Genomic DNA, 25734 nt, shown 5'->3' with positions numbered 1-25734 from the left:
TTGATAGGATCTGAATTGTGTCTGCAGCTGTGGTCTTGGAGTTTGCAAGTGTCTTCTCTACCTCTTCCAGTTCACTTAAGCTCTGTGACCCTTGGTTTCCTCCATTGAAAACCCAGGTGATAATCCTTTAGCACATTGTCCTTAACTGCCTGCATCCCACCAGACTTCTTTGAGGGCGGGGTCTCATCTCTCCATCTGCCCATACCACCTCACATCTGGTGGATGCTCAGTGAGTATTAACGGAAGAAATCCCCATTACACCTACTTTGAAACTGAGGCATTTTGAGTGGCAACATGTGGTGCCCTGTAAGGTTAAAGAGCTTAGCAAGTATGTGGTTGGGTGGGGAGAGAATAGCTTCAGATCTTGAGCTGAAAGAGAAATTGGATGGTGATTTATAACCATGTAGATTGTGGTTTATATAAAAGCCATCTGGCTTCATGCTTGGATCCATCTCCCTGCATATGTCTTCATGGGGTTCTTATGTTTCAGCCTAGCATCAAAGGGGTGTTTTGGTATGCATCTTTGTTTTTTATTTTTTATTTTTTTCCCATGAACTAGAACTTAGTAAGGAATTCCTGTTGGCACTTTGGTAAGGCATGTTTAGCCTGTGGTGTCTGCGTGTTGGGAACTGGTCAGTAGGTGAACGCCAGTGTGCTCACTTAAGCAAAGGGAAGAGAACAGTGGCCAACAAGCTGAGTTCAGGTCCCAAAAGACCTTTTAAAACAAAAACTAAACAGCTGCCAACCATCCGATGAAAATCAATATACTTCACAAACAATGATCTTCCAGCTTTTTTTTAGGAAAAAAAATGGCAGTACTGGATTGGCACTCCACAGGCAACAACTGGCTAAAACTGGATAGCAGCTGTCCTCTTTAGGTAGGTGTAGACTGCGTTAGTCATACTCCTCACCATTCCCTATTGTCTTATACCCAGCCTCTTTTACTTAGTTTTTGCCTGCCTACCCCCTGCACACATTTGAGGTTTTTGACCCCCAAACCATTGTATTCTTATAAGTATCATGAACTTTCTCAGGAGTTCTAAACACTGGAATATGGTAGTTTGAAAAATCCCTGTTATGGGAGCATTTCGACATCAAAATAATGCCTGTAATGTTTATATTGGTTTAAATAATTCCTGCCCTAGAAGATTTCAGACACTATAAAAGAACATAAATATCTTCCACAAAACATGTCCAGAAGGATGTGGGAGAAGTCACTCCTTCCTCTGCGAAGTGCCCTTTGTCTTTCTGATGTAATGATTGGGTTTAGTTTAGATGGATTGATTACTTACTTGCCTTGTCTTACTACTGGAGGGCCAGGGAAATGACAAAACGGGGTGGTCATTTTTCTTCTCCTCAGCAATAGTGAAGCTGTTGCTGCTCGGTTGTTAATGCCCCATGTTTGTGTAGACTTCAGAGCTTACAAAACACTTTCCAGTAAGTGTTCGAATTGCAACTGTGCCATTTAAAACCGTGATTTTAGGAAGACACTAACACTCTATGCCTCCATTTCCCCATCGGGAGAGTGATGATAATACCTACCTAATCGGGGCTTCCCTGGTGGCACAGTAGTTAAGAATCTCCTGCCAACGCAGGGGACACCGGTTCAAGCCCTGGTCCGGGTGGATCCCACATGCTGCGGAGCAACTAAGCCCGTGTGCCACAACTACGGAGCCTGCGCTCTAGAGCACGCGTGCCACAACTACTGAAGCCTGTGCGCCTAGAGCCTGTACTTGCCAACAAGAGAAGCCTGCATACCACAACAAAGAGTAGCCCCCACGCGCCGCAACTAGAGAAAGCCTGTGCGCAGCAACGAAAACCCAACGCAGCCAAAAATAAATGTTAAAAAAAAAAAAAAAAAAACTACCTTATCTAACTGAAAGGTGAAAAATAACTGAAATAATAATGTACGGAAAAGAATCTAGCCCAGTGTTTCGTGTTTTCTAAGAGTGTAAATATTAGTTTCTTGGGAGGGATAAGAAAATGATGATTATCCCCATTTTACTGAAAGGAAAACTGAGGCTTGGGGAAATTAAGTACCTTGCTCAAAGAGAGCCAAGAAGCTCTGAGAAACCTATGGTTCCCCAGACTTCACCTCTGGTCCTGGGAAATCCTTTATTTCCATCTCCCCTTTTAAAATTTCCTCTTTGTGATGGTGCCATGACAATGCCGATGACGACCCTGTGGCATGAGTTGGCTTTTCCTACGGAGTAGATTCCCACATTGGTGCGAATGTGGTAACAGTCATGTAGAGTTGCATAGGCGAGTGGAGAAGGGTAGGTGACCTGGGCTACCCTTCACTGTTGTGAAGGAGGAGTAGTGCTTGCCTTTTATGGGAAGTTTTGAGATGAATCAGCTTGGAATGAAAGTCTTGCCCTGCCCCACTTTGCTTCTATAAGGGGATGGTGCAGAAGAAATTCTTAGAATTGAAGCATAGGGCCTTTGAGGGCTTAGCTTGTGAATGGGGTGTTTCTTCTGAATTTATATATATAAATCAAAGTGTATCATCATCCGTCTTTTGAAACTCCTGTGAGAGACACTTGCAGAGATTTGATCCTGAGTTTCGAAATTTACATATGCTTTGTTTATCAGTGGCTATAGAGTGCTATTTTTATGATCACCTGGCAGTATAATTTTAGCTTTTGGAGGGAAGCATCTTCCTAATATATTGATAATAGGTAGAACCATATGAAATGGCCAGTGTGTAACCATTTTTACCTACAGAAATGGCAGTTTTATCTGGTTCAACTGAATACTTGACAAGGATGGGATGAGTAATAGGTTCGCATTTTTTACAAGAATTGTCACTATTTCTTCACAGGTGCGTTAACGATCTTGTAGCCTTGGGAATCTCAAGGATATCCTGTAATAAAGACCTTCCTTGTCTTGTTTGTTCTCCTCTTTCAGTGACTTTGACCACACCTCTGACATTCTGGCTGTGGCAGTAAGTAGAGTTGAGAGTTACTTTAATTCTTGATGATATTCTTACTTACTTTTAATCTCATATAATTTTTGGTTGGCAAGTAGCTCTTTGCCTTGATCACAGATTTTGGAATTTGAAACTATTGGCCAAATCTAGTTTCTTAGTGTATTTTGTGTACTACTTGGAAAATCTCCCGAATTCTATATTACTGTCCACTAGGAGGCTGTAATTCAGGCTCAACTCTTTAGCTACACCTACAAACAGCTTTTGAAATTAAAAAATGGATTGAAGTGTAATGTATGTGAAAGGTCCTAGTATTATGCCTGGCATATGGTAATTGTTAGCAACATCTGGAATTAGAGTGTAAACAATGGTGATTTTCTTTTTTTTTTTTTTTTGCCCACACTGAATGGCTTGTGGGATCTTAGTTCCCCAACCAGGGATTGAACCCAGGCCCTCGCGGTGAAAGCGTGGAGTCCTAACCACTGGATTACCAGGGAATTCCAAAATACGCCATTTCTTTTTTATTTTTTTAATGACGATTTTTGAATTAAATCTCCTGCAGAAATTAACACTACAGGTGATACAAACAAGGAGAGGATAATAGAACAGTTGGCTTCCTTCTGGCCATCATCACAGTGAGAGAGCAAAGTCTTATAGGATCCTGAATTGAGTATTAAAGCATTTAAACTTACCTGCTTGGCTTTGCCTCCCTGGTTATCGATGCTGCCAGGATGCATCTTGCACTTAGGTACATCATGCTATCCTTGGAATTGCGGGGTAGGAATCCACGGATCCGCTACTCATGAGTAACCCGGAAGGACCATAAGCTGCAGACATTGGCAAGTTGGCTGAGCCACAAAACTGAGTTTTACAGGCTGATGTGAGGGAACTGGTCACCAAGCTGGTGAGCCAAGTGTAACTCTTGGCCTTCATCTACAGATTAATTATCCCATTACCCTGTTCTTTTATATGTGTTGGTTTTGTGGGTGAAATGGTAGATTCTAGCGGTATCTCCAAAACTGAGGATTTACCGCACTCTTGGGGTGTATCAGGGATCTGCTGTTTTGCTTTATTTTGCATTTACATTCTGCTGCCTCTTGAGGACTGTGTGGTGGCTTATGGGTTAAAAAGCATGGAAATATGGCAAAAATACAAAAAGCACCCAGACCTTCTAAAAAGATCCCAGTGAGTCAGTGTCAGGCTTTCAAGTAGGGGAGCCGATAGGTCTAAGTTAGCCTGTATCACCTTTGTTTAGTGGGGTGATATTTGCTTAAAGTCTGCTCTTGCTCAGGAGGCTGTCTTTTCCACAAGGGAAGGACCACACTGTCTCATCACCACTGTTTCCCCTTCCCTTAGAGCAGGGCCTGGGAGAGAGTAAATACTCAATCATCACTTTTCCAGGAATGAATGAGGCTGCCAAGTCCCAGTTCGTCCCTGGGTGAAATTCTCCGACAAGCACTGCTCTTCCCCATTCGTTCAAGAGGCAGCTGTGTGTTTGGGGTCTAGAAGTTGGAATCTGAGTTTGTATCCTTCTCTGTAGGTGAAGCCAGAAGTTTTCTGCAAAAAAAATGTTTGATTCTTCTTAACAAAACTACTTGTCTAAGGCTTAGAGTTTCCTGTGGAACTTAGCACAGGGGACTTTGACCTGAGAGCTTTTTAGATAGAAAATACTGATTCCAACAGGGTCAAAGTGAATTCAAGCTTCAAGGAGCCTATTCATAGGGAGGCTGTACTAGTGTCATAATTTAGTGGATCTCAGAATGTCTCACAACTCCAAATGCTCTTCACTTTCAGAAGATGTCATGGGTGTCTAGTACTCTGCCATTATGGGATTGTGTGAAGAGCTTTTTTTTTTTCTTTTTAACATTTTTATTGGAGTATAATTGCTTTACAATGTTGTGTTAGTTTCTGCTGTGTAACAAAATGAATCAACTATATGCATATGTTTATCCCCATACCCCCTCCCTCTTGTGGCTTCCTCCCACCCTCCTTATCCCACCCCTCTAGGTGGTCACAAAGCTCAAGCTGATCTCCCTGTGCTATGTGGCTGCTTCCCACTAGCTATTTATTTTACATTTGGTAGTGTATATATGTCAGTGTTACTCACTCACTTCGTCCCAGCTTACCCTTCCCCCTCCCTGTGTCCTCAAGTCCATTCTGTACGTCTGTGTCTTTATTCCTTTCCTGCCCCTAGGTTCATCAGAACCATTTTTTTTTTTTTTAGATTCCATATATATGTGTTACCATACAGTATTTGTGTTTCTCTTTCTGACTTACTTCACTCTGTATGACAGACTCTAGGTCCATCCACCTCATTACAAGTAACTCAATTTCATTTCTTTTTATAGCTGAGTAATGTTCCATTGTATATATGTGCCACATCTTCTTTATCCATTCATATGTCAATGGACACATAGGTTGCTTCCATGTCCTGGCTATTGTAAATAGTGCTGCAGTGAACATTATGGTATGTGACTCTTTTTGAATTATGGTTTTCTCAGGGTATATGCCCAGGAGTGGGATTGCTGTGTCATATGGTAGTTCTATTTTTAATTTTTTAAGGAACCTCCATACTGTTTTCCATAGTGGCTGTATCAGTTTACATTCCCACCGACAGTGCAAGAGGGTTCCCTTTTCTCCACACCCTCTCCAGCATTTATTCTTTGTAGATCTTCTGATGATGGCCATTCTGACTGGTGTGAAGTGATACCTCATTGTAGTTCTGATTTGCATTTCCCTAATGATTAGTGATGTTGAGCATCTTTTCATGTGTTTGTTGGCAATCTGTATATCTTCTTTGGAGAAATGTCTATTTAGGTCTTTTGCTCATTTTTGGATCGGGTTGTTTGTTTTTTGGATATTGAGCTGCATGAGCTGCTTGTATATTTTGGAGATTAATCCTTTGTCAGTTGTTTCGTTTGCAAATATTTTCTCCCATTCAGAGGGTTGTCTTTCATCTTGTTTATGGTTTCTTTTGCTGTGCAAAAGCTTTTAGGTTTCATTAGGCCCCATTTGTTTACTTTTGTCTTTATTTCCATTCCTCTAAGAAGTGGGTCACAAAGGATCTTGCTGTGATTTATGTCATAGAGTGTTCTGCCTCTGTTTTCCACTAAGAGTTTTATAGTGTCTGGCCTTACATTTAGGTCTTTAATCCATTTTGAGTTTATTTTTGTGTATGTGTTAGGAAGTGTTCTAATTTCATTCTTTTACATGTAGCTGTCCAGTTTTCCCAGCACCACTTATTGAAGAGACTGTCCTTTCTCCATTGTATATCCTTGCCTCCTGTGTCATAGATTAGTTGACCGTAGGTGCGTGGGTTTATCTCTGGGCTTTCTATCCTGTTCCACTGATACATATTTCTGTTTTTGTGCCAGTACCATATTGTCTTGATTACTGTAGCTTTGTAGTATAGTCTGAAGTCAGGGAGTCTGATTCCTCCAGCTCCATTTTTTTCCCTCAGGACTGCTTTGGCTATTCGGGGTCTTGTGTGTCTCCATACAAATTTTAAGATTTTCTGTTCTAGTTCTGTAAAAATTGCCATTGGTAGTTTGATAAGGATTGCATTGAATCTGTAGGTTGCTTTGGGTAGTATAGTCATTTTCACAGTATTGATTCTTCTAATCCAAGAATGTGGTATATCTCTCCATCTGTTTGTATCATCTTTAATTTCTTTCATCAGTGTCTTATACTTTTCTGCATACAGGTCTTTTGTCTCCCTAGGTAGGTTTATTCCTAGTTATTTTATTCTTTTTGTTGCAATGATAAATGGGAGTGTTTCCTTAATTTCTCTTTCAGATTTTTCATCATTAGTGTATAGGAATGCAAGAGATTTCTGTGCATTAATTTTGTATCCTGCTACTCTACCAAATTCATTGATTAGCTCTAGGTCTTTTCTGGTAGCATCTTTAGGATTCTCTATGTATAGTATCATGTCATCTGCAAACAGTGACAGTTTTACTTCTTCTTTTTTTTTTTTTTTTTTTTTGCGGTACGTGGGCCTCTCACTGCTGTGGCCTCTCCTGCTGCGGAGCACAGGCTCTGGATGCGCAGGCTCAGCGGCCATGGCTCACGGGCCCAGCCGCTCCGCCGGCACGTGGGATCTTCCCGGACCGGAGCACGAACCCGTGTCCCCTGCATCAGCAGGTGGACTCACAACCACTGCACCGCCAGGGAAGTCCTGCTTCTTCTTTTCTGACTTGCATTCCTTTTATTTCTTTTTCTTCTCTGATTGCTGTACCTAAAACTTCCAAAACTATGCTGAATAATAGTAGTGAGAGTGGGCAACCTTGTCTTGTTCCTGATCTTAGAAGAGGTGGTTTCATTTTCTCACCATTGAGAATGGTGTTGGCTGTGGGTTTGTCATATATGGCCTTTATTATGTTGAGGTAGGTTCCCTCTATGCCTACTTTCTGGAGAGTTTTTATCATGAGAGTGGGCAACCTTGTCTTGTTCCTGATCTTAGAAGAAGTGGTTTCAGTTTCTCACCATTGAGAATGATGTTGGCTGTGGGTTTGTCATATATGGCCTTTATTATGTTGAGGTAGGTTCCCTCTATGCCTACTTTCTGGAGAGTTTTTATCATAAACGGGTGTTGAATTTTGTCAAAAGCTTTTTCTGCGTCTATTGAGATGATCATATGGTTTTTCTCCTTCAATTTGTTAATATGGTGTATCACATTGATTGATTTGCATATATTGAAGAATCCTTGCATTCCTGGGATAAACCCCACTTGATCATGGTGTATGATCCTTTTAATGTGCTGTTGGACTCTGTTTGCTAGTTTTTTGTTGAGGATTTTTGCATCTATGTTCATCAGAGATATTGGTTTTCTTTTTTTGTGCCATTTTTGTCTGGTTTTGGTATCAGGGTGATGGTGGCCTTGTAGAATGAATTTGGGAGTGTTCCTCCCTCTGCTATATTTTGGAAGAGTTTGAGAAGGACAGGTGTTAGCTGTGAAGAGCCTTTTTAAAGGTCCATGTGAGGTACCACCAGACTCTTGACATATGTCAACTCACGTACTCTTCAGTAATGCTATGAGATAGTTATCAGCATTCCTATACTACAGATGGTGAATTTGAGGCTTGAAGCAGTTAATAATTTTCTTAGGGTTTTGTGGGTAGTTTCTAAGGGAACCAGAATCTAGTGTGGAGTTCAATATCTGTATCAATATATACTGTTCCTTAATAATTGTGATGGAATACAAGTACCTCTGGGAGAGGTGACATGTTGGGAGGCTAGTAGCAAGCCCTTCTGTCTTGGTGTGAATTGGTTTATCAGTATCTTTTCAAGAGAGGGCTTGCACATCAGGTGATGGAAAGGAAAACCCAGGAGGAGGAATGGAAGGCAGACCAGATAAGCTTGTTTAATTTTCTGTTTTGCCAGAGGCCGACCCCAGACACAGCTTTGAGCACGTCATGGCCTGAGCACTATAGACCAGGGACAGTCATATCAGAATTGACAGTACATTAACAAAAACTGCCAGTTATTGGGCACCTACGAAGCACCATACACATATCCTCTCATAGGATAACCGCCACCACCCTGAGTGGTAGGTGTAAGAATATGCCCATTTTACAGATGAGGTCACTAATCAGGTTAAATTGCTGATGATCATAATTCAGTAAATGGCAGAATCAGGATTTGAACCCAGATCTGTCTGACCCCAAAGCCTTTGTTATCCTGTAAATATCACTGTTTAGCCCTGATCACTCCCCCTTTGGCATCTGTGTCAGCTCCTAATGGAGGCCTCCACTTGGAATAATCCCTTTTGGGAGTGCTAGGATGTTTGGGATCATTACTGTGAAATTGTAGGAGGAGGAATGATGTGCAGGATGCTGTGCTGAACGAACATGCACAAAGGCATCCTTTGGGCCTTTCCGATGATGCTCTTCCCCTGTGGAGTTTTCACCCTCAGAACGACTGCTGTATCCAAGAGCAGGTACTCTGCAGAGTTCAACTGTAGGCCTCTATTCTGGGAGCCTCCAGAGTGAGGACTGGCTTTGAGAAGTTAGCCACAGCTCCCCTTCTAGGTCTCTCTCTCTCTTTGTTTCAAGGGAAAAATCGAGAAGTCAGAAAATAATAGGGAAATGAAACATTCTAGGCAGTAGGAAGCAAAGTGGAAAAAGATAGTCACTGGAGGAATTTGAGATTCTTGCTTTCAATTTTTTTTCTCCTCTAGAGAGACTTTTTTTGTATCCATATGGACTTACCCGTTTGCTGTAACAGCAGAGAGACTCCTATAAAATTTTTTTAAAAAGGAATTCTTGACAACATCTTGGAAAGCCTGAGTTATAAATATCATAAAAGATAAGGAGGATAACGTTGCCAAATTAAAGGAAGGAGTCAGGCAAGGCATTAAAGCAGCACGGGAAACAGTCTGACAGAGGGGCTCAAGCTCCATCCAGCCCCCGAGTCCCACGTTCTTAAGCTTTGTGTTTCAAAGCCACCAAGAGAGCTAGAGATGACTTTCTGAAATCTTTGATGCTTGAATGGCCAGAGCTTGGACTGAAGGTACAGGGAGCCCCTTGTACTACCGGCCAAAGATGGCTTTCTGGGTCTGTCAAGTAAGCAGCAGCATGTGGGGCTTACAAGGAAAGATGTTCCTGAACGCTTCCCCACCTGGGTGGATTTGAAGCACCAGCATACATTTCCCTTTTTCTGGGGTCCCCTTCTAAAATTAAAACTACAGTGTCTGGGCCCTGCCTGCTCTGTCCTGTGGTGATGTGCATCTCCAGGACCATACTGTGACCCATGACCATGTAAGTGACCATATGATGCTGCTGGACCCCAACACTGACGTAGGTAGAGAAAAAAGCTGGAAAATCATGCATCAGGTCGTGGTCCCTAGGAATGCAGAGCAAAAAGGCAACACTGGTGAGACAGGCATTTCGGAGGGCAGTTCCCCAAAGTACATTTTGGTTTGGTTTCATGGTTGGTTCTCTTGTTTTTATTTTTTTCCTCTATTCTATTTTTATTTTTGGAAAGTGTCAGGGGGAGGAGTGTCAGGAGAGCACGGAGGCTTGTCAGATAGGAAACAGACTTCCTAGTACATGTGACCACAGATGCTGCCCTGCCCTTCCCATCCCTCCCTGTCTCTGTGCCCAGCCTGGATGTCACTGGAGCCCCACCTTGAAGGCACTGCTTGATCCATCCCTAACACAACATAGCCCATCCTGCAGCTTTCAGACCAGAGGGCTTGGCCTGGCTGCTGTTGCCATGGTAATGGAGTGTCAAGGCTTCCTTAAGAACAGGAAGGACCCCTCCCTTCTCTCCTTTTCCACATCAGCTCCTGAATATGGCCCAGCACTCTGCTTTTGCTCTGTGTCCTCTCTCATTTCTTTTCTCCTTTGCTCACTGGCCTCCAGTCATTCCAGCTCTTTTGGTTCCCAGAATATGCTGGGCTGCATCCTGCATGAAAGCTTTCCAGCCTTAGGTCCCCTGTGATGGGGATGTTCTTCTCTTCCCCACTCTCGGTGCCCAGCTCACTCTTACGTCTCAGCTCAAATTTCCCTTCAGTCAACAAACATTCTCGAGTACCTACCATGCTCCCCATGCTCTTCTAGGTGCTTGGAGCTACCTCAGCGAACAGAACAGACAAAAAGCCCTGTCTCTGTGGACCAACTTGCTATCTCTTCCTTAAATTCTTACCTGACTCCCCATCCCCCCAGGCTAGATCCTGTCCTTTAGTACATGACAGATGCTATTGGTGTACTGTTTATCTAGTGCCAGTTCCCCTACATTAGGCTGTAGGTTCTAGAGGTCAGGGATTATGTCTCTTTTATTCACCACTGTATACCCAGTACCAACACATTTCCTAACACCCAGAAGGTGCTCAGTAAATATGGATGAAGAAATGGATAAATGAATGAATGAGTGGTAATTGTTTTTGTTGACAAGTAGCAATATCGGGTGTGAAGACCACACACACTTCTGGGAGGAAGTTGTTTGTGTTGATAAGAGGCTCAAGAAGAAGCTACACTGTGCTTTTACTGTCCCTAGAACTTGCAGGTTCTCGCTCAGCCTTGTCTGGGGTCTAGGTCTCCCACTACTTAAGCTCTAGGCGTTTCATGATTTTTTTAAAATGGCTGTGACCATGCCTGACTTTAATGCAGCATCTGTTTGCCTCCCTTCCAATTTCATCTTCTCAGGAAGGAGCCCTTCAAGGGGTGCGGTGACAAACTCTGAACTCATAACAACTAGCACCCCATTTACTCATTATGCCCGGAGCCCCATCTTCCCCTGGGCTGCGATAGTGCCGGTAGAGATGGTCTTCGTCTACATTAATCATTTTCATGAGCTTTGCACTCAGCTACACTGGTATTCAGAGAAGAATGCTACCATGACAACTGCCATAACAGATGGTATTTGATCAGTCTCTAAGCTACCGGGGAGATATACAGCAGTGCTTCTGAGGTTTGCATATTTTATGTTATCATGAGACCCAGTCCAGCCTTAATCATGATTGAAGTGTGAAGTTTTCCATTTGCCTCCGATCCCCCCTCCCTTCTCTTTCCAGTTGTTTGCCATTTGTTTTGATTTTCCTTGCTCTGTGCCTGGCCTGTTTGGGGATGTATTTCTGGATGTGGGAGACATAGGCTACAACATACATGGTCCATGGAAGTTGCCCTGCAGGTCTAAAGTTCAGAGACTGTTGAGAAGCTATCCAACTTTGGAATGGAGAGCCTGGCTGAGAGTGGGAGAAAGGCTTAATTGCAGCCTTTGTCTCTTGGATGTTCATGGACCACACAGGGTTGAGACCACATATGGCCCCAAACAAAGGGAAACTCTGGGAAGTACATCTTGGTCTTGGTTTGTCCCCTTACTTTGCCCACTCCTCCATCCAGCTCCTTTCTGCTCCCAGGGTCTCTGGTGTTGTGGTCCCCCTTCTCAGCTTCCTGCCTCTACCCTAGCTAGCACTGCAAACTCCAGGAGCTTGATTCCAGAGCTCTTGGACCCATTTCTATGGCAACAACTACAACAGCCTTCTCACCCAGTGCCCCTCCCCACCCATCAGCAACACTGGAATGTCAGACTTCGCACAGATTTTTTTTCAGCTAATTTTGGAAAGTAGTTTATATTGGCCGCTATGTGTTAATGAACAACTTTCGTTGTATTTACATACTTTGCTGGTGAAGAGTCTTTTCCTTCACTCTGCCTCTCAACTTTAACAGGATCCTCATCTTGCACTGCATGTCTGGATCCCATATGGAGCCATGAGCCTTGTTAAAGATGGGCACTAGGACCTCACTGTGCTGTGCTGAGTGCCCCAGGGTCCTGCCACCGTCCTGTCCCCTCCAGGGATGTGGTGGGAGTTTGCAACCTCAGTGGTACTGGAGGATGGATTGTTTACCTGAACAGTATTTATAAGAAAACCTTAAGGTGAATTTGAATCACAAGAGAGCGTGGATCAAAGAAACATTCTCCTCTTCTGATCTCATTCCAAGTGAAGCGGGAGGTTGGAATCCACATCTGACCCTATGCTGCTTCCCAGCCCCGTGCCCTTCCTGGGGTGCAGATGAAAAGAGCGTGGGTCTCGGCCCCCTTGTCGGGAGTGATTTTTAGCCTTAATGGAACATTATTAAACAGTGGATTTGAAACTTGAGGAATGTTTTTTGAACTCCTCTGTGAGCAGAGAATTCATGGTAGAGAGGAAAAAATTCAAGGCGCTTGATGGGCTTATGAATTGTCTTTTAAATGATGACCCAAGTTCTTATTTTCAGGTTTTACATTTTCTGGGAGTGCAATCTGGCCATCTGGATAATGTTCCCTGTTTTAGCTCCTCTTTAGGAGAAAGCATTCCTAGTGCCCTTAGGTCTCCTCCTTCACCTAATGTAGGGAGATCCTAGTGCTTCCCTTGTTTATATGCTCTGATTCTCCTGGAAATGGATGGGAGTCGGGGAGTGTATGTCGAGTGGCTCTGTGGACCCTAAAGAGAAGGATTATGTAAATGTGGGCTCCTGGACTGGGGGGAAGATTCTGGATCAACACTGTCAAAAAAATCGAGCACAATGCCTGGCACAGAGCAGACATCCGCACAGTGATGTTGATCGAGTGATTGAAAGAATCATATCCCTCAGGTTTCTCACCCTTGGCACTGCTGACATTTGGGGTTGGATAATTCTTTGCTGGGAGGGAACTGTTGTGTGCCTTGTAGGGTGTTTAGCAGCATCATTGGCCTCTGCTCACTAGATGTCAGTTTCCCTCAGTGTTGTGACAACCCAAAATGTGGCCAGATGCCCCCTGGGGGGCAAAATCTTCTTCCTTTCCCAGTCTCCCTTACTCAGCAAAGAACCATTGATCAAAATTATGAAATTGGTTGACAGAATGATAGTACTGTAACAAAAATCAACAAGAGAGGAAATATTCTAGGTAACCTGTTTATAATTATTTCTCCCCTTAACAGAATTTAACATTTAAAAAGAAAGCCCCATGGGTGAATTGAAATGTACCAAGGGTAGCCTTGCAAGAAGAAATTGCCATGGACTTTATTTTTTTTTAATTTATTATTTTTTATTTATTTATTTATTTTTGGCTGCGTTGGGTCTTCGTTGCTGCCCGCGGGCTTTCTCTAGTTGCGTCGAGCCAGGGCTACTCTTCGTTGCAGTGCGCGAGCTTCTCATTGCAGTGGCTTCTTTTGTTGTGGAGCATGGGCTCTAGGCGCGCAGGCTTCAGTAGTTGTGGCTCGCAGGCTCAGTAGTTGTGGCGCGTGGGCTCTAGAGCACAGGATCAGTAGTTGTGGCGCACGGGCTCAGTAGTCGTGGCGCATGGGCTCTCTAGAGTGCAGGCTCAGTAGTTGTGGCACACGGGCTCAGTAGTTGTGACACATGGGCTCTAGAGCGCAGGCTCAGTAGTTGTGGTGCACAGGCTTAGTTGCTTTGCGGCACGTGGGATCTTCCCAGACCAGGGATCGAACCCGTGTCCTCCCCTGCATTGGCAGGCGGATTCTTAACCACTTCACCACCAGAAAGTCCTACCATGGACTTTAAATGGTGCTACATACATCAAATGCTCCATAGATGTAACAAGGAAACGTACTTCATGCTCCTTGGAGGGAAAATTCTATAGAATTGCAGTGTTGTAGTAGAGCGGTACTTTTCTTGCATATGTTGGCAGGTGTCCCTTTTTTTTGTATTTAGTGCCACATTGCCACACTGTTGCTGAAAAACTAAACCTACCCATGTCAGCCCACCTACATGACACTTCCCAGGATCAATATCAATACCAAGTGCACTATTTTTGATTTTGCATTAACAGATTCAGGGGTGGTCAGATTTCTCTTCTCATTTGCTATGGGGTCATAATTGCCAACGCCTCCCTTCAGAGCCCTGTGTAAGATATTATATTAGAAGAAGTAGGGTAGGGTCCTGTATAGCACAGGGTACTGTATTCAGTATCCTGTGATAAACCATAATGGAAAAGAATGTATATATAATTGAATCACTTTGCTGTACAGAGAAGTTAACACAATATTGTAAATCAATTATACTTCAATAAAATCTAAAAAAATAAAAAATAGATAAACAATAAAAACACATACACACCAAAAAAAAAGTAGGATAGGATTATAGGAAGAGACAAACAGTAGAAGAGGAATTTTATAAGTTTACTGTGATTTAAATACCAGTGCCTTTGTGTAGAGGCCACAGATCCTTTTGAATGGTTTTGGTCTATTACCACTGTATACAATATCATGAAATAAGGATTGGTATTTTCTCAAAAGCAGGGTTTTGTAATAGAGTGCAATAACATTTAGAGAGATGTTGTGGTTTTTTTTGCGGTACACGGGCCTCTCACTGTTGTGGCCTCTCCCGTTGCGGAGGACAGGCTCCGGACGCGCAGGCTCAGCGGCCATGGCTCACGGTCCCAGCCGCTCCGGAGCATGTGGGATCTTCCCGGACCCGGGCACGAACCCGTGTCCCCTGCATCGGCAGGCAGACTCTCAACCACTGCGCCACCAGGGAAGCCCCAGAGAGATGATTCTTATTACACTTCTGCATGGAAGCCGATTGCGCCAAAACACCTTGCACAGGGTCCTCCCAGCCATTCTCTTCCTTCTTCGTCCTCCCCTTCGCCCCCCTCCCCTCCAAGGTGGTAGCACTTGGTTGTCACTGTCAGTCATCCTGCGCTGGAAAGAAGGAAGGAGAGTTTAAAGCCATCTCATTTTTCCTCCCTCTTTGTAAGAAACGATTTTCTGCGATGGTGGCAGGCATAACGTGTAGCATCAGCATTTATTCGTTGGCAGGAAATTGCATTCTACCCCTTTTCTTAGAGATGAAAAAATGTCTCCCAGATGAAGACCCTGGAAGGTGAGCTGTAAGCTGGGAAAGAGATTGGGAACCTGAGCTAAAAACTGTGAGGATGGAGTGACCTCAAGCTCAGGGTTGAGCGGATTCTTTTAGAATGGATGCAGTTTTATTCAGGTGTCCCTGAGCTTAATTTAACATGTTTGGAAGCTGTGAAGACTGGGAGCAGAGAAGGGGAATTCCAGACATCAGGGGAGGGTGGACATGAACTTCAGGAAGACTGCCTTGGAGCCAGACTGTACTCAAATGAGAGCTCGTAAAATGGAGACGCTTCACTCTGTGGCTCTGAAGGAACCCTCAGGATATTGCTTGGGGGAGGGGAGGGAGAAGGGTCACATGTACGCTGTGAAAGAGAGTCATTTATGAGTTCACAACAAACCCCGTGGGTCAGATACTGGTTGGAGTTCATAAGCGTGTGGCTGGAGCCTGGGAAGTCGGGGTGGGGGGCGCTAAGGGGTTGCGGAGGTGAGGAAGATCTCCGCTGTGAAATGCAAACCGTGTGAAATCCAAAGTTCCCTGTGCCAAGTGCAAGGCAGTTTCTCTTATTTTTGGTCACCGCTGACATGAATCGAGCCCGAACAGTTTCCTGTAGACCAAAAAATAATTAGCCCTGACAACTGAAGGCAAATCAGACCTTTGGGAATGATCTAACTGCTCTTTCCTGAGGGCTGGACGTGAGCTTGCCCTTGGCCGTGGCATCAGCCCTGGAAAGCCTGGGAGGCCTCCCAGACCCTGGTGGGGTCTGGTCCCTTCTGCCATAGAAAACCCGGAGGACAGAGAGGTTGGGTGAGTTTGCAGCTCTCCTGTCCTCTGCGATGCCTGCCATCCTGAGAATTTTGTGAGTAAACACTACCGAGATTCCTGCTGAGATGCCCATTCACTCTTTTGATGCTTCACTGCCCACCTCCTCAGGGGCTGGGAAGTCTCTCCCAGCTGCTGGTAGGTGGAAGGGTCTCCTAACCTTGTCCCCACTCTGTGTTTCTGGCAGCTGCTCAAGTGTTCAGGATAGCACTGGTGACAGTGACCTACACGAGAACTCCAGTTCCACCCTGGTTATTTTTGGCAGCCCTGAGCAATCCAAGGCCTTGACTTTTGGCGCTGTGTGTAGTTGGGATATTAGGTAGCCTTTTCCTGTGCAAGTACAGACAAAGGAGAGTACTGACCTGCGTCCATCTATCCATTCGGCGTTTTCATGTCATTTCTTCCTCTTCGAGAACCTTAGCAAATGCACAATGAACCCTCTCTCTGACACAGACTTTTGTTCCTAATAAGAGATGGCTCTGGAGAAGACTGAACATTATTGAGTGTATATTGTTTTTTCTTTCCCCCCTAGATTGAAAACATAGATGCCTGCTTGAATTTCCTGGCAGCTAAGGGAATAAACATCCAGGGGCTGTCCGCAGAAGGTGAGTCTGAGCACTTGTCATAAAGCTGCCCTTTCATCCTTTGAAATGCCCACCTGTTACTTATTGATGACACTTTTAGAGTTAAGCCAAGGGGTGCTGGTGGGCTTTTCCGTTTTTGTCTCTTTCGGGTTTTGAGGCCACTCAATGCTTGTCTACACTTGAGGATGCCAACTTTTTGACAACCTAAAGAATCTCTCTCAGAGTGCCAATCCAACTGTGCCAGCCTTGTCGGCAAGACACGGAGGGAGCAGTAAAGACGGAGCTGCTTCTCTTTGAGAAGGGCTTCATCAAACAACACCGATCTGATTCACGCGACCGACAATTTAGTTAATTATCAAGCCAAGCCTTATCTGTGGGAGAGAGAACACTTAACCACAGAGCATATTTAAACTGTGCAAGTTCCCAGGGGAAAATGCCTAATCCTTATCTCTTAATTTTATTAGAAGAAGCAGCACTTTTCCTAGCTCCCCCCCCCCCCGCTCCAAAAAAGCATGTGATTTATTAATGAGGTGCTCCATTTTGACATTGTGATTAGTTTTTCATTAACTCCAATTTGGTGGCTAATTAGCACGTTAGCATTGGCTGGTGGTTCGCTGTTCATTAGGTGTTGGTCTGGAGATGGCAGGTCTGAATTCTCAGCCTCCTCGGGCAACAGCTCACTCTGGAAACTTGCTGTGTCTCTCTCCTGTTTGTAAATACAAGCAGCTGCTAGCTCCAGAGCGGCCATAGGCCCCAGCATCCTCCCAAACTCATTAGGCTCCACCTCCTCCAGTTTTCCCAGAACAGGTAGAGCAGCGTGGGCCTCAGATGACACCACCTTTCCCTATCCTGGTCGCGTTTTGCAGAGTTGCTGGTTAGCATTGACCCTAGTAGTTAGGGGTGGGGAGGCGGGGAGCGGTGCGCAAGGACACAGCCCAGTGGAGCGTAAGTTTGCAAGCATGATCCTTTTGGGGCCTGTTCCTTGCCTTTGCTCTGCTGTGTGGTGAAAGCTTGGTTTTCCTGGCTGTGTTTCTGGACTGTAGTCTCTTCCAGTGTTGCGGGTGGGTGGCTGCTATTGGTGTCTCGTGTCTCTGCATGGAACTCCCCAAGTGGGACCTCTAACAGGCTGGGGCTGCCCCGGGTCAGACACGGTCACACTGCTTCCAGAGGTCTCGGAGGCAGCTTTCGGTGGTCAGCCTTAATCTCAGCTCTGAGAGAAGGGTCCATGGAGGATTCCTTTGCTCTGGGCTATGGGCCCTCCTCCTCGGGGGATGAGATCTAGGCTGAATGGCATGTGGCGTGCCCATCGCTGGGGCATGAGGGGTTGGTGTTGGTGTTTCCATGGAGAGGTAGGGGGATGCAAATTTCTCTTCCAAGGAACACATTGCTTCCTCCTGGTAGAGAGTTCTCGTGCTGGTGGAGGTGGCAGGCACACATTCCTCCTAGGTCCTGGGCATGATTGGATCCCGGGCCTGTGCACCCCACCCGCAGCAGAGCATCAGCAGGGGCTTCTCTTCTACAAGTCACGCTTAGCAGAAAGGGCTCCAGGGGATACAGACTCTGTAGGCCAGCTTCATCTCATGTGGCCTGGAGGTGACCCTGGCCACCCCGCCATCTGTCTACTCATTGTCCTGCATTCTGCCTGTCCTGTCCCCCCCTGCCCCATCTTCTCTATACCTTAAGGCATAGAGAATCTACTCAACAAATATGTGTTGAATGAATAAGTACCAACTGTGCTTTTAAGGCTTTCATCTGCATCAGCTCCAGCTCTCTCAACTGACGTTGGAATTTATAATTTGCTGAGTTTACAGATGAGGAAATTTTCCCTGAAAGAAGTTATGAAGCCCGCAGTGAGTGAGTGGCAGGGCCAGGATTGGAACCCAGGTCTGTGGTTTCGGAGCTCCTGTTCATGGTGTCTTTGGGGAAGGCAGGTGGATAAAATGTGGGTGTGCTATGTACGGGTGAAAGAAATCAAAAAAGATCTAGAACCTTTGTTGGCTGGAACACTGTCTCGGAAGATGCTGGGCAGCCCACGAAGGCATATCTTGCAGACAAACTGAGCCCCAGCCCCCTGGTCGGTGGTGGGATGTGGCCCTTGTGAGTCTGAGCAGAGAAGAGCAGACTGGAACCCGTGTGTTGAGGAATCAGTCACTGGGGTATAACCATGAAGTAAGTTTTTCAGTAACTGCCCCCACCTGTGCTATGTTGACCCCCATCTTTCCTGCTTGGTTGAGACTCATTTAATGATACCTGGGCCAGAACCCATTCTCTTCGGTCTTGTGCAGTTATTAGAACAGATTTATGTCAGTACTTAAGACTCAGTCTTGTTCTTTTTTTTCTTTTCTTTTTTTTTTTTTTTTTTTTGCGTATGCGGGCTCTCACTGTCGTGGCCTCTCCCGTTGTGGAGCACAGGCTCCAGACGCGCAGGCTTAGCGGCCATGGCTCACGGGCCCAGCCGCTCCGCGGCATGTGGGATCTTCCTGGACCGGGGCACGAACCCGTGTCCCCTGCATCGGCAGGCGGACTCTCAGTCACTGTGCTACCAGGGAAGCCCAGTCTTATTCATTTTTAAGCTTCAGTCTCAGACTCAAAGCTCTTTTCCCCGGTGCCCCCCAGTGCAGGTGGCTTTGGAAGGTTGAGGGGGGCCGGGGTGGGGATGACTTGACTTCCTTTCCCTTCCCTCGTTCCTGTGCCTGAGCCTCCAGCATTGGGGCGGCAGCAGAGGCAGCAGAGTTCTGCTGGTGGTGAAGTTGCTGCCCTCCTCCTGGTGGGCCATCATTGCCACTGTCCCCACTGGGGGTCTCTGCATGCCCTGCTGACCGGCACTCACTCCCATGCTGCTCCCAGGGCCTCGGTATTCTCTTGTGAGATTTGACCACTCTTCTAGCTCACCCCCAGCTGGTAGCAGTCACATTCCATCCCCCTGATTCAGGCCCCTCTTCGTCCCCACACTAAGGTGGTCCTGGTAAGGCCGTAGGCCTCAGTCTCACAGTCCCTGCGTTACCCACCATAGAGCAGCAGGAATATGTGGGCTCTGTCTTCCACTTGTAGTGATGGAACAGGCCTCCTGTCACCTGGAAGTCCCCGCCATACAGTCTCTCTCCAGCTCTTTCCCCCAGCTTAGGTGACAGACAGGCAGATCTGCCAGGTCCCTGCTAAGCAGGTGTCCCAGCTGGGCACTAGGACACCAGCACCACCACCTGGAGTGATTCTCTTGAAGGTTCTACTCCCTTGACTCCTAGGAGTGCAAGGACCCTACTGTCTTGCTCCTTGGTGAGGAGAGGAGATATCCTGTCTCTGTGATCATCAATCATGACCACCCACGGCCACCCTCAATGACATTCTCTCATCTGGATCTTCTTATATTGATTTTGGGCGCAGTGGGTAGAGGCTGGTGATGATGGTCTTTGGTTGTAAGACCAATTCTGGACTAGTGCAGTCTTGTGGGAGGGTGACTGGTCCCAACTTCTGTCAGGGCCTTGAACTTACAAAGCAAGGGTACTTGGAGCCTGTTTTCCTCAAACAGGCCTTATTCACAATTTCAGGGCTACAGGAAGTACCTCCATTTGACATACTGTTAAGTTATAGGAGTGGAAATCATGTATTGAGGACCCACCATGTACAGTCACTGGGCTAAGTGTTGTACACATTTTAGTTTATATCCTATTTAATCCCGCACAGCAACCTTCCGAGATCACTATTCGTATTACCCCATCTTACAGATGAGGAGACTACGGCCCAAAGACATTGTTCCATGTGGCAAAAGAGAGGCCCACAGAGTCAGCAGTGGTCAAGCTACTCACATCTGCTGATTCAAGTCCTGGTATTTTATACTACTCACCACTGTCTACACTTCTAACCACCCCCATAACTACTAGAAAATCATTATAGTGTTTAAAGAAATCATGTAATATTTTTTTAACACTGTAAAACTGTTTATTTGGGGGGAAAAAACAAAATTTCTAAAAGAATAAAGTCACATCAGCACCTACCAGAGTAACTCCTGCCCACTTGCTCACAATCCAGAGGATTCCCATGTAGGGCCATGGCCTAATTTGCAAAAGATGCTAAACACAAATCAAGTTTTTAACAATGCATTAATCCCAAGAGATCACACTGGGAGACCACAGCATTTCCACCACCTAGAAGTTCAGGCTCCCAGCCTCTTCCAGAACCTTGAGCTTCAGGAAGAGAAGAGAAGGAGGAAATGCCCACTAGACCCAAGTCTGGGGCAAGGGAATATGCTTTCCTGTTTCTGTTCCCCAGGGACAATCATCTTTGCAAAGGCATAATGTTGCAGCCCAGCAGTCCTTTTCCCGCCCAGCGTGTTGGCACGAGTCTAAGCTGGTATTTCCCCCCTCTGCGGTTCACTGTCACAGTGAGGGCTTCCCCTCACTGTGCTGGACCACACTGCCAATGTTCTGCAGCGACTGGAAGTTTTGGGTGTTCACAGAGTCAAACCCCACTATCTCGTCATCCACCTTGCAGACCTGCGATGCTGGCAGGGGAGCCAGGGCTGATGCTGTTCCCTATGGCGAAGGCCTGAGCAGGGCTGAGGTCCTGGCTCTGGCCCAGGCCATGGCTCATGGCCTCCCTGCGGGCCTCGGCCAGGTCCCAGGCCTGCTTCTCCTTGTCGCGAGCATGCAGCTGGTACAGGGCCTCCTTCACCTGCTTCATCACTGCCTTGTGATCGTTCTGCAAGCAGACGATGTTGTGCCTTGTGGTTCGGACTTGGTACAGGTCCACGTCTGCCCGGGGGTAGCCCTCGCAGTCCACCAGTGGCTCGTTCATCCCGATGCCTTTTTGGCTCTCCAGCACGTCATAATTGGCTTTGATTTGCGCCTCGATCTCCTCCTCGCGCCGTATCAGTTCCTGTATGTCCCTGACAGTCATCCCGCTGGCCTCCGGGGAGCCTCCGCTCTGCCTCGTTTCCTTCTCCGACATCGTGAACCTCGGCCCCGGAGCCCGGACGGCCGGTTTCCCGACCACGGACGCCCGAGAGAAATCATGTAATTTTAATGCTCTTTGTTTTCCTTTTGAAGATGATTGATTGCCCTGAGGCTCCTCCTCTGATTAAAAAAAAAAAAATCAGCAGTTGGAAAGCCTCATAGGCACATCTCCACCCTTTCCCAGTGAGTAAAGCCAGGTTTGGAACCCGGGAGGGTGTGTGCAACTGTCCTTGAAGCATCTCAGCAGCTCAGGCCCTGTCCTGGCCTGCCTGCAAGAGAGCCACAGGGAGCCTTTGTTCCAGGGCACAGAGAGCTGATGCCTGCGAGCAGGGGCTGCAGGCCCAGGTGAGCCCCGTGGAGATTCTGCTGGTTTGGGGCTTTTCCTGCGTGTTCCCCAAGATCGGACCCATCCGCTTGCTGCTGGAGACTTGCCAGAGTCCTGTGAGCTTGGGCCTCAGCCTGCCGGGGGTGATTTTCTAGATCACTTCAACCCCTCACTCCACCTGTCACAACCATCTGTAAACCTGTTCCTGTGAGGAGGAATGAATGGCCTTTATCCCTGGGAGTTTTGAGAACACCTGGGGTCTGCGCTACCTGGCCTTGAGCCCATCCTCCTGTAATGGGGAAGCGGAGGTCTGGAGGTGAAGACATATCCTATTTAGTTAAGCACGCATTTGCCGGGCACATCCTATATGCCAGGCACAGTGCTAGGCACCGGGGTACACGGAGAGTCACGTCAGTCATACAAAACTAGCTTTAAATTCCAATTAATGAGAGAGCTGTGCTGGTGGTATGTACAGGATCCAGTGGTGCCCAAAGAAGGCTACGATCAGCTCTGCCTGGGGCAGGCAGGGGCTTCTCAGAGATGGTGATGTTTCTCCTGGGTTTTACTAGTTGAATAGGCTTTCACCAATCAGAAAAGGAAGGTGAAAGGAAATTTAGATAGACATCGGGGCATAGGTAATATGATGGAGGTAATATGATGTTTCTCCAGGTTGGAGAAACAGAGGCAGGAAGATGCTTCCAGGTGACTCTAACAGGGCGTATATGCTTTAGGAGTGAAATCGGTTGCTGACTTGATTAGTTCAGACCTGGGTTTGCTGCCCTGATAGCCAGAAACCTGATGCTGAGCTTTCTCCTCCTTTCATCCTGAGCCAGAAAGCAGGAGGTTTTTCTGGACCGTTAGGGTATAAGCAGCACGTAGATTGTCTCCATCTCTCCCTACCCATGTCACCTGAGTTTGGCGGTGAGCGGGGCCATTTCTGTCCTTCACCGGCAGGGGGCCCTGTAGGCTCTGTTCCCACCCCCTCATCCACTTCCCCTGTGGGCAGAGTCACTGAGGGGCTTTGCTGAGCAGTACACAGAAGGGCTGCCAGAGTGGGGTGGAAAGTTACATGCTGAATGGGGGTGATGTAGACGGCCCAGCTGGAGGAGTAACGCCACAGAATCCACACTCCCGAATCAGCCGGGTGACCTTACACCATGGCTTAAGGGGATTGAATAGGAATTCTGAGACTGCCGTCTGAGGCAGCCCTCCCTTTGGCTCCCAATCCCTTTCCTACAAAGCAGGTGTCTTTGTATTAGATTATTCCAATGATTATGCCTTATTAAAGCAGGCCTGAGGTTTCTTTTAAACAATATGGAAAGAGAATAACTCTATTATCCTCCCTTCTTGGCCAACATTCCCCTAAAGCATCCATGCAGATTAGCTCCAGCCAGTGGGTATGGAGATCAGTCAGAACCCAAGGAAGTTCAGAATCAACGCCATACTGAATTCTAGTGGAAATTGGACTATGGCCTGTGTAGTTTATTCTTCAGTTTACGTGGGGGCAGCCATAGGAGAGAAAGAAGAACAGGGTTCTCACGCTGGTTTAGATACCAGCCTAGCTCCTGTCTCCTTAAACAAGTCATATCTCTCTAGGTCTACAGTTATTTCCTTCTCTACAAATCAGGAGGGTGAGGATAGTTGATCAGAAACAGAATGATGTTCTTTTTCCAAAGCCTCGGGAAATGTCATGAGGGGAACATTTTTGTGGGCTGGTGGATTTTGTTTTTAGACAGCCTATGGAGCCAGCTTACCAGGCCTCGTGGCACACAGAGAAATGCCATTTGGAAATAGGAAGATAACACAATTCTAGCTATTTTGGACCACCCATGGCATAAACTGTGTGGCTCATTCCCAAACAGAGCATTCACCACGCTTGAGTCCTGTGTTCTGAAAAGAAAATTACAACAGTCCAAATGTCCACCAACTAGTGAATGGATAAAATGTGGTCTATCCATATAATGGGATAATACCCCAGCTATATAAAGAAACAAACTAGTGATAACGCTCTCACCTGGATGAACCTTAAAAACATTATGCTCCGTGGAAGAAGCCAGATGCAAAAGACTGCACATCACATGATTGTCATTTATGGGGAAATGCCCAGAATAGGCAAATCAATAGAAACAACAGATCAGAGGTTGCCTGGGGGAATGGGTTTGGGAATTGACCGCAGATGAGCACTTTTTAGGGTGATGGAAATATTCTAAAACTAGAATTTACTAAACTTACTAAAAATCATCACACACTTGACTTTATGGATATAAACTATATCTCAGTAGAGCTGGTTTGTGTGTTTGTTTGTTTTAAAAAGATGACCATTGAGTTTTCTGTAAAATGAGATTGTCATGGTTGATTTTCTTTTTGACGCCTGTGACTGTGGCCTGGAGGGGACGTGCAGGAAGAAGGGCTTCTTAGTCTTCTCGTAGTTGAAGAGCTCTGTGCTGAGTTCTGAGGGGGCTGCAGGTACAATGATGGTATTTTCTGAACCCAAAAGGGAAATACAGAGTCAGGCCATGTCCTAGGTGCGTTGCCCTTATTTTCTCATTAATCCTCTGTTAATTCTCATAGCATCCCTGTGGGGAAGGTGTGGCACACATGTGCCAATTTTAAAGAAGAAAACTGCGGCTCAGAGAGGTTGACTCTTGGAAAAGCTTTGAAGTCCATAAATGCTGGACTAGAGAGATTCAAACCCAAGGCTTTGTGGCTCTAACAATCAGTGATCTTTATAATAAAAATGCTTCCTCCTAAGAAAAAGTGTATTTATGAGAGCACTGCGCTCCGTCACAAATAAAAAGATGCTTTCAGGAATAATAGAACAGTTATGAACAATAAATGATTGAACATCCACTGCAGGGAGAGAATATGACAGAGCCAGCTCCATTCATCTGCCCTGGGCTGGGCAGGTAGATTAAGGGGGTCCCAATGTGGATATGCCTGCTTTTTGCAGGGGGCAACCCCTGAGCCCTTGGATATGCTGAATTGCTAGTTCTTCCCTTCTTTGTTTTTCTTGCATGGTTTTAAAAAAACGTATTATAGGGCTTCCCTGGTGGCGCAGTGGTTGAGAGTCCGCCTGCCGATGCAGGGGACACGGGTTCGTGCCCCGGTCCGGGAAGATCCCACATGCTGCGGAGCAGCGGGGCCCATGAGCCATGGCCGCTGAGCCTGCGCGTCCGGAGCCTGTGCTCTGCAACGGGAGAGGCCACAACAGTGAGAGGCCCACATACCACCAAAAAAAAAAAAAAAAAAAAAAAAACGTATTATGGGATATTTGACACATCCCATAATACAACAGTACTTCTAGAAGGAGAGTAAAGAATACTTATAAGGCCATGAGCTAACTTAAATAAAACATTATCTGGTGTGCTTTTCAATACACGACCCATGATGGGTATGTAAGTAAGCCTGGTTACACCATGTTGGGAGCCTGGGCTTTGAGCTGGAAAACCTCCATTCAGATCCCAGCTCCAGGATTTATTACCTTGGAGAGGTTTCAAACCTTTCTGAGCCTGTTTCCCCTTAAGTAAAAGGGAGATAATAGGCCTCATTTTCCAGGTTGTAGGGATTAAAGGGGATCATGTATGTAAAAAGCCTCTCTTGATATATACTAATTAGTAGTAGCTCTATAAAAGGCACTAAGATCTTACAGAGATTTCATCTGTCATGATGATAGCTCTGTTTTCACCCTTCAGGGAATTCAATTTTGAGGGGAACTTGTTTTCCCAGAGTTCCTTAACAGGTCGTCACCTGCATGCCAGCTCTTGATTCTGTCCTGCCTCCTGTCACTGTCCAGCTAAGGGCCCAGGGGTGTGTCCCTTTACCCTCCATCTGCCCATGAGGAAAATGC

At 46.0% G+C, this 25734-nt stretch overlaps 1 protein-coding gene and 1 pseudogene across 8 annotated transcripts in view; one reads left to right on the top strand and one right to left on the bottom strand.

The window, feature by feature from the left end:
- Positions 1–25734, top strand: part of NAV2 (neuron navigator 2) — a 770197-nt gene that overhangs the window by 512328 nt on the left and 232135 nt on the right. For all 7 annotated transcript variants that reach the window (XM_081241078.1, XM_081241077.1, XM_081241076.1 and 4 more), the window contains exon 4: positions 16562–16634. In XM_081241078.1, the coding sequence (XP_081097204.1) occupies positions 16562–16634 (73 nt within the window). The remainder of the gene's footprint in view (positions 1–16561; positions 16635–25734) is intronic.
- LOC308620729 (26S proteasome non-ATPase regulatory subunit 9-like) lies at positions 20562–21591 on the bottom strand (annotated as a pseudogene). Its single transcript has one exon. The product of its transcript is annotated as a 26S proteasome non-ATPase regulatory subunit 9-like (transcript).

This window comes from Mesoplodon bidens (genome assembly GCF_964165515.1).
Source record: "Mesoplodon bidens genome assembly, chromosome: 7".
NCBI lineage: Eukaryota > Metazoa > Chordata > Mammalia > Artiodactyla > Ziphiidae > Mesoplodon > Mesoplodon bidens.
Note: the sequence above shows the minus strand (reverse complement) of the source record. Positions and strands in the feature narration are given on the sequence as shown.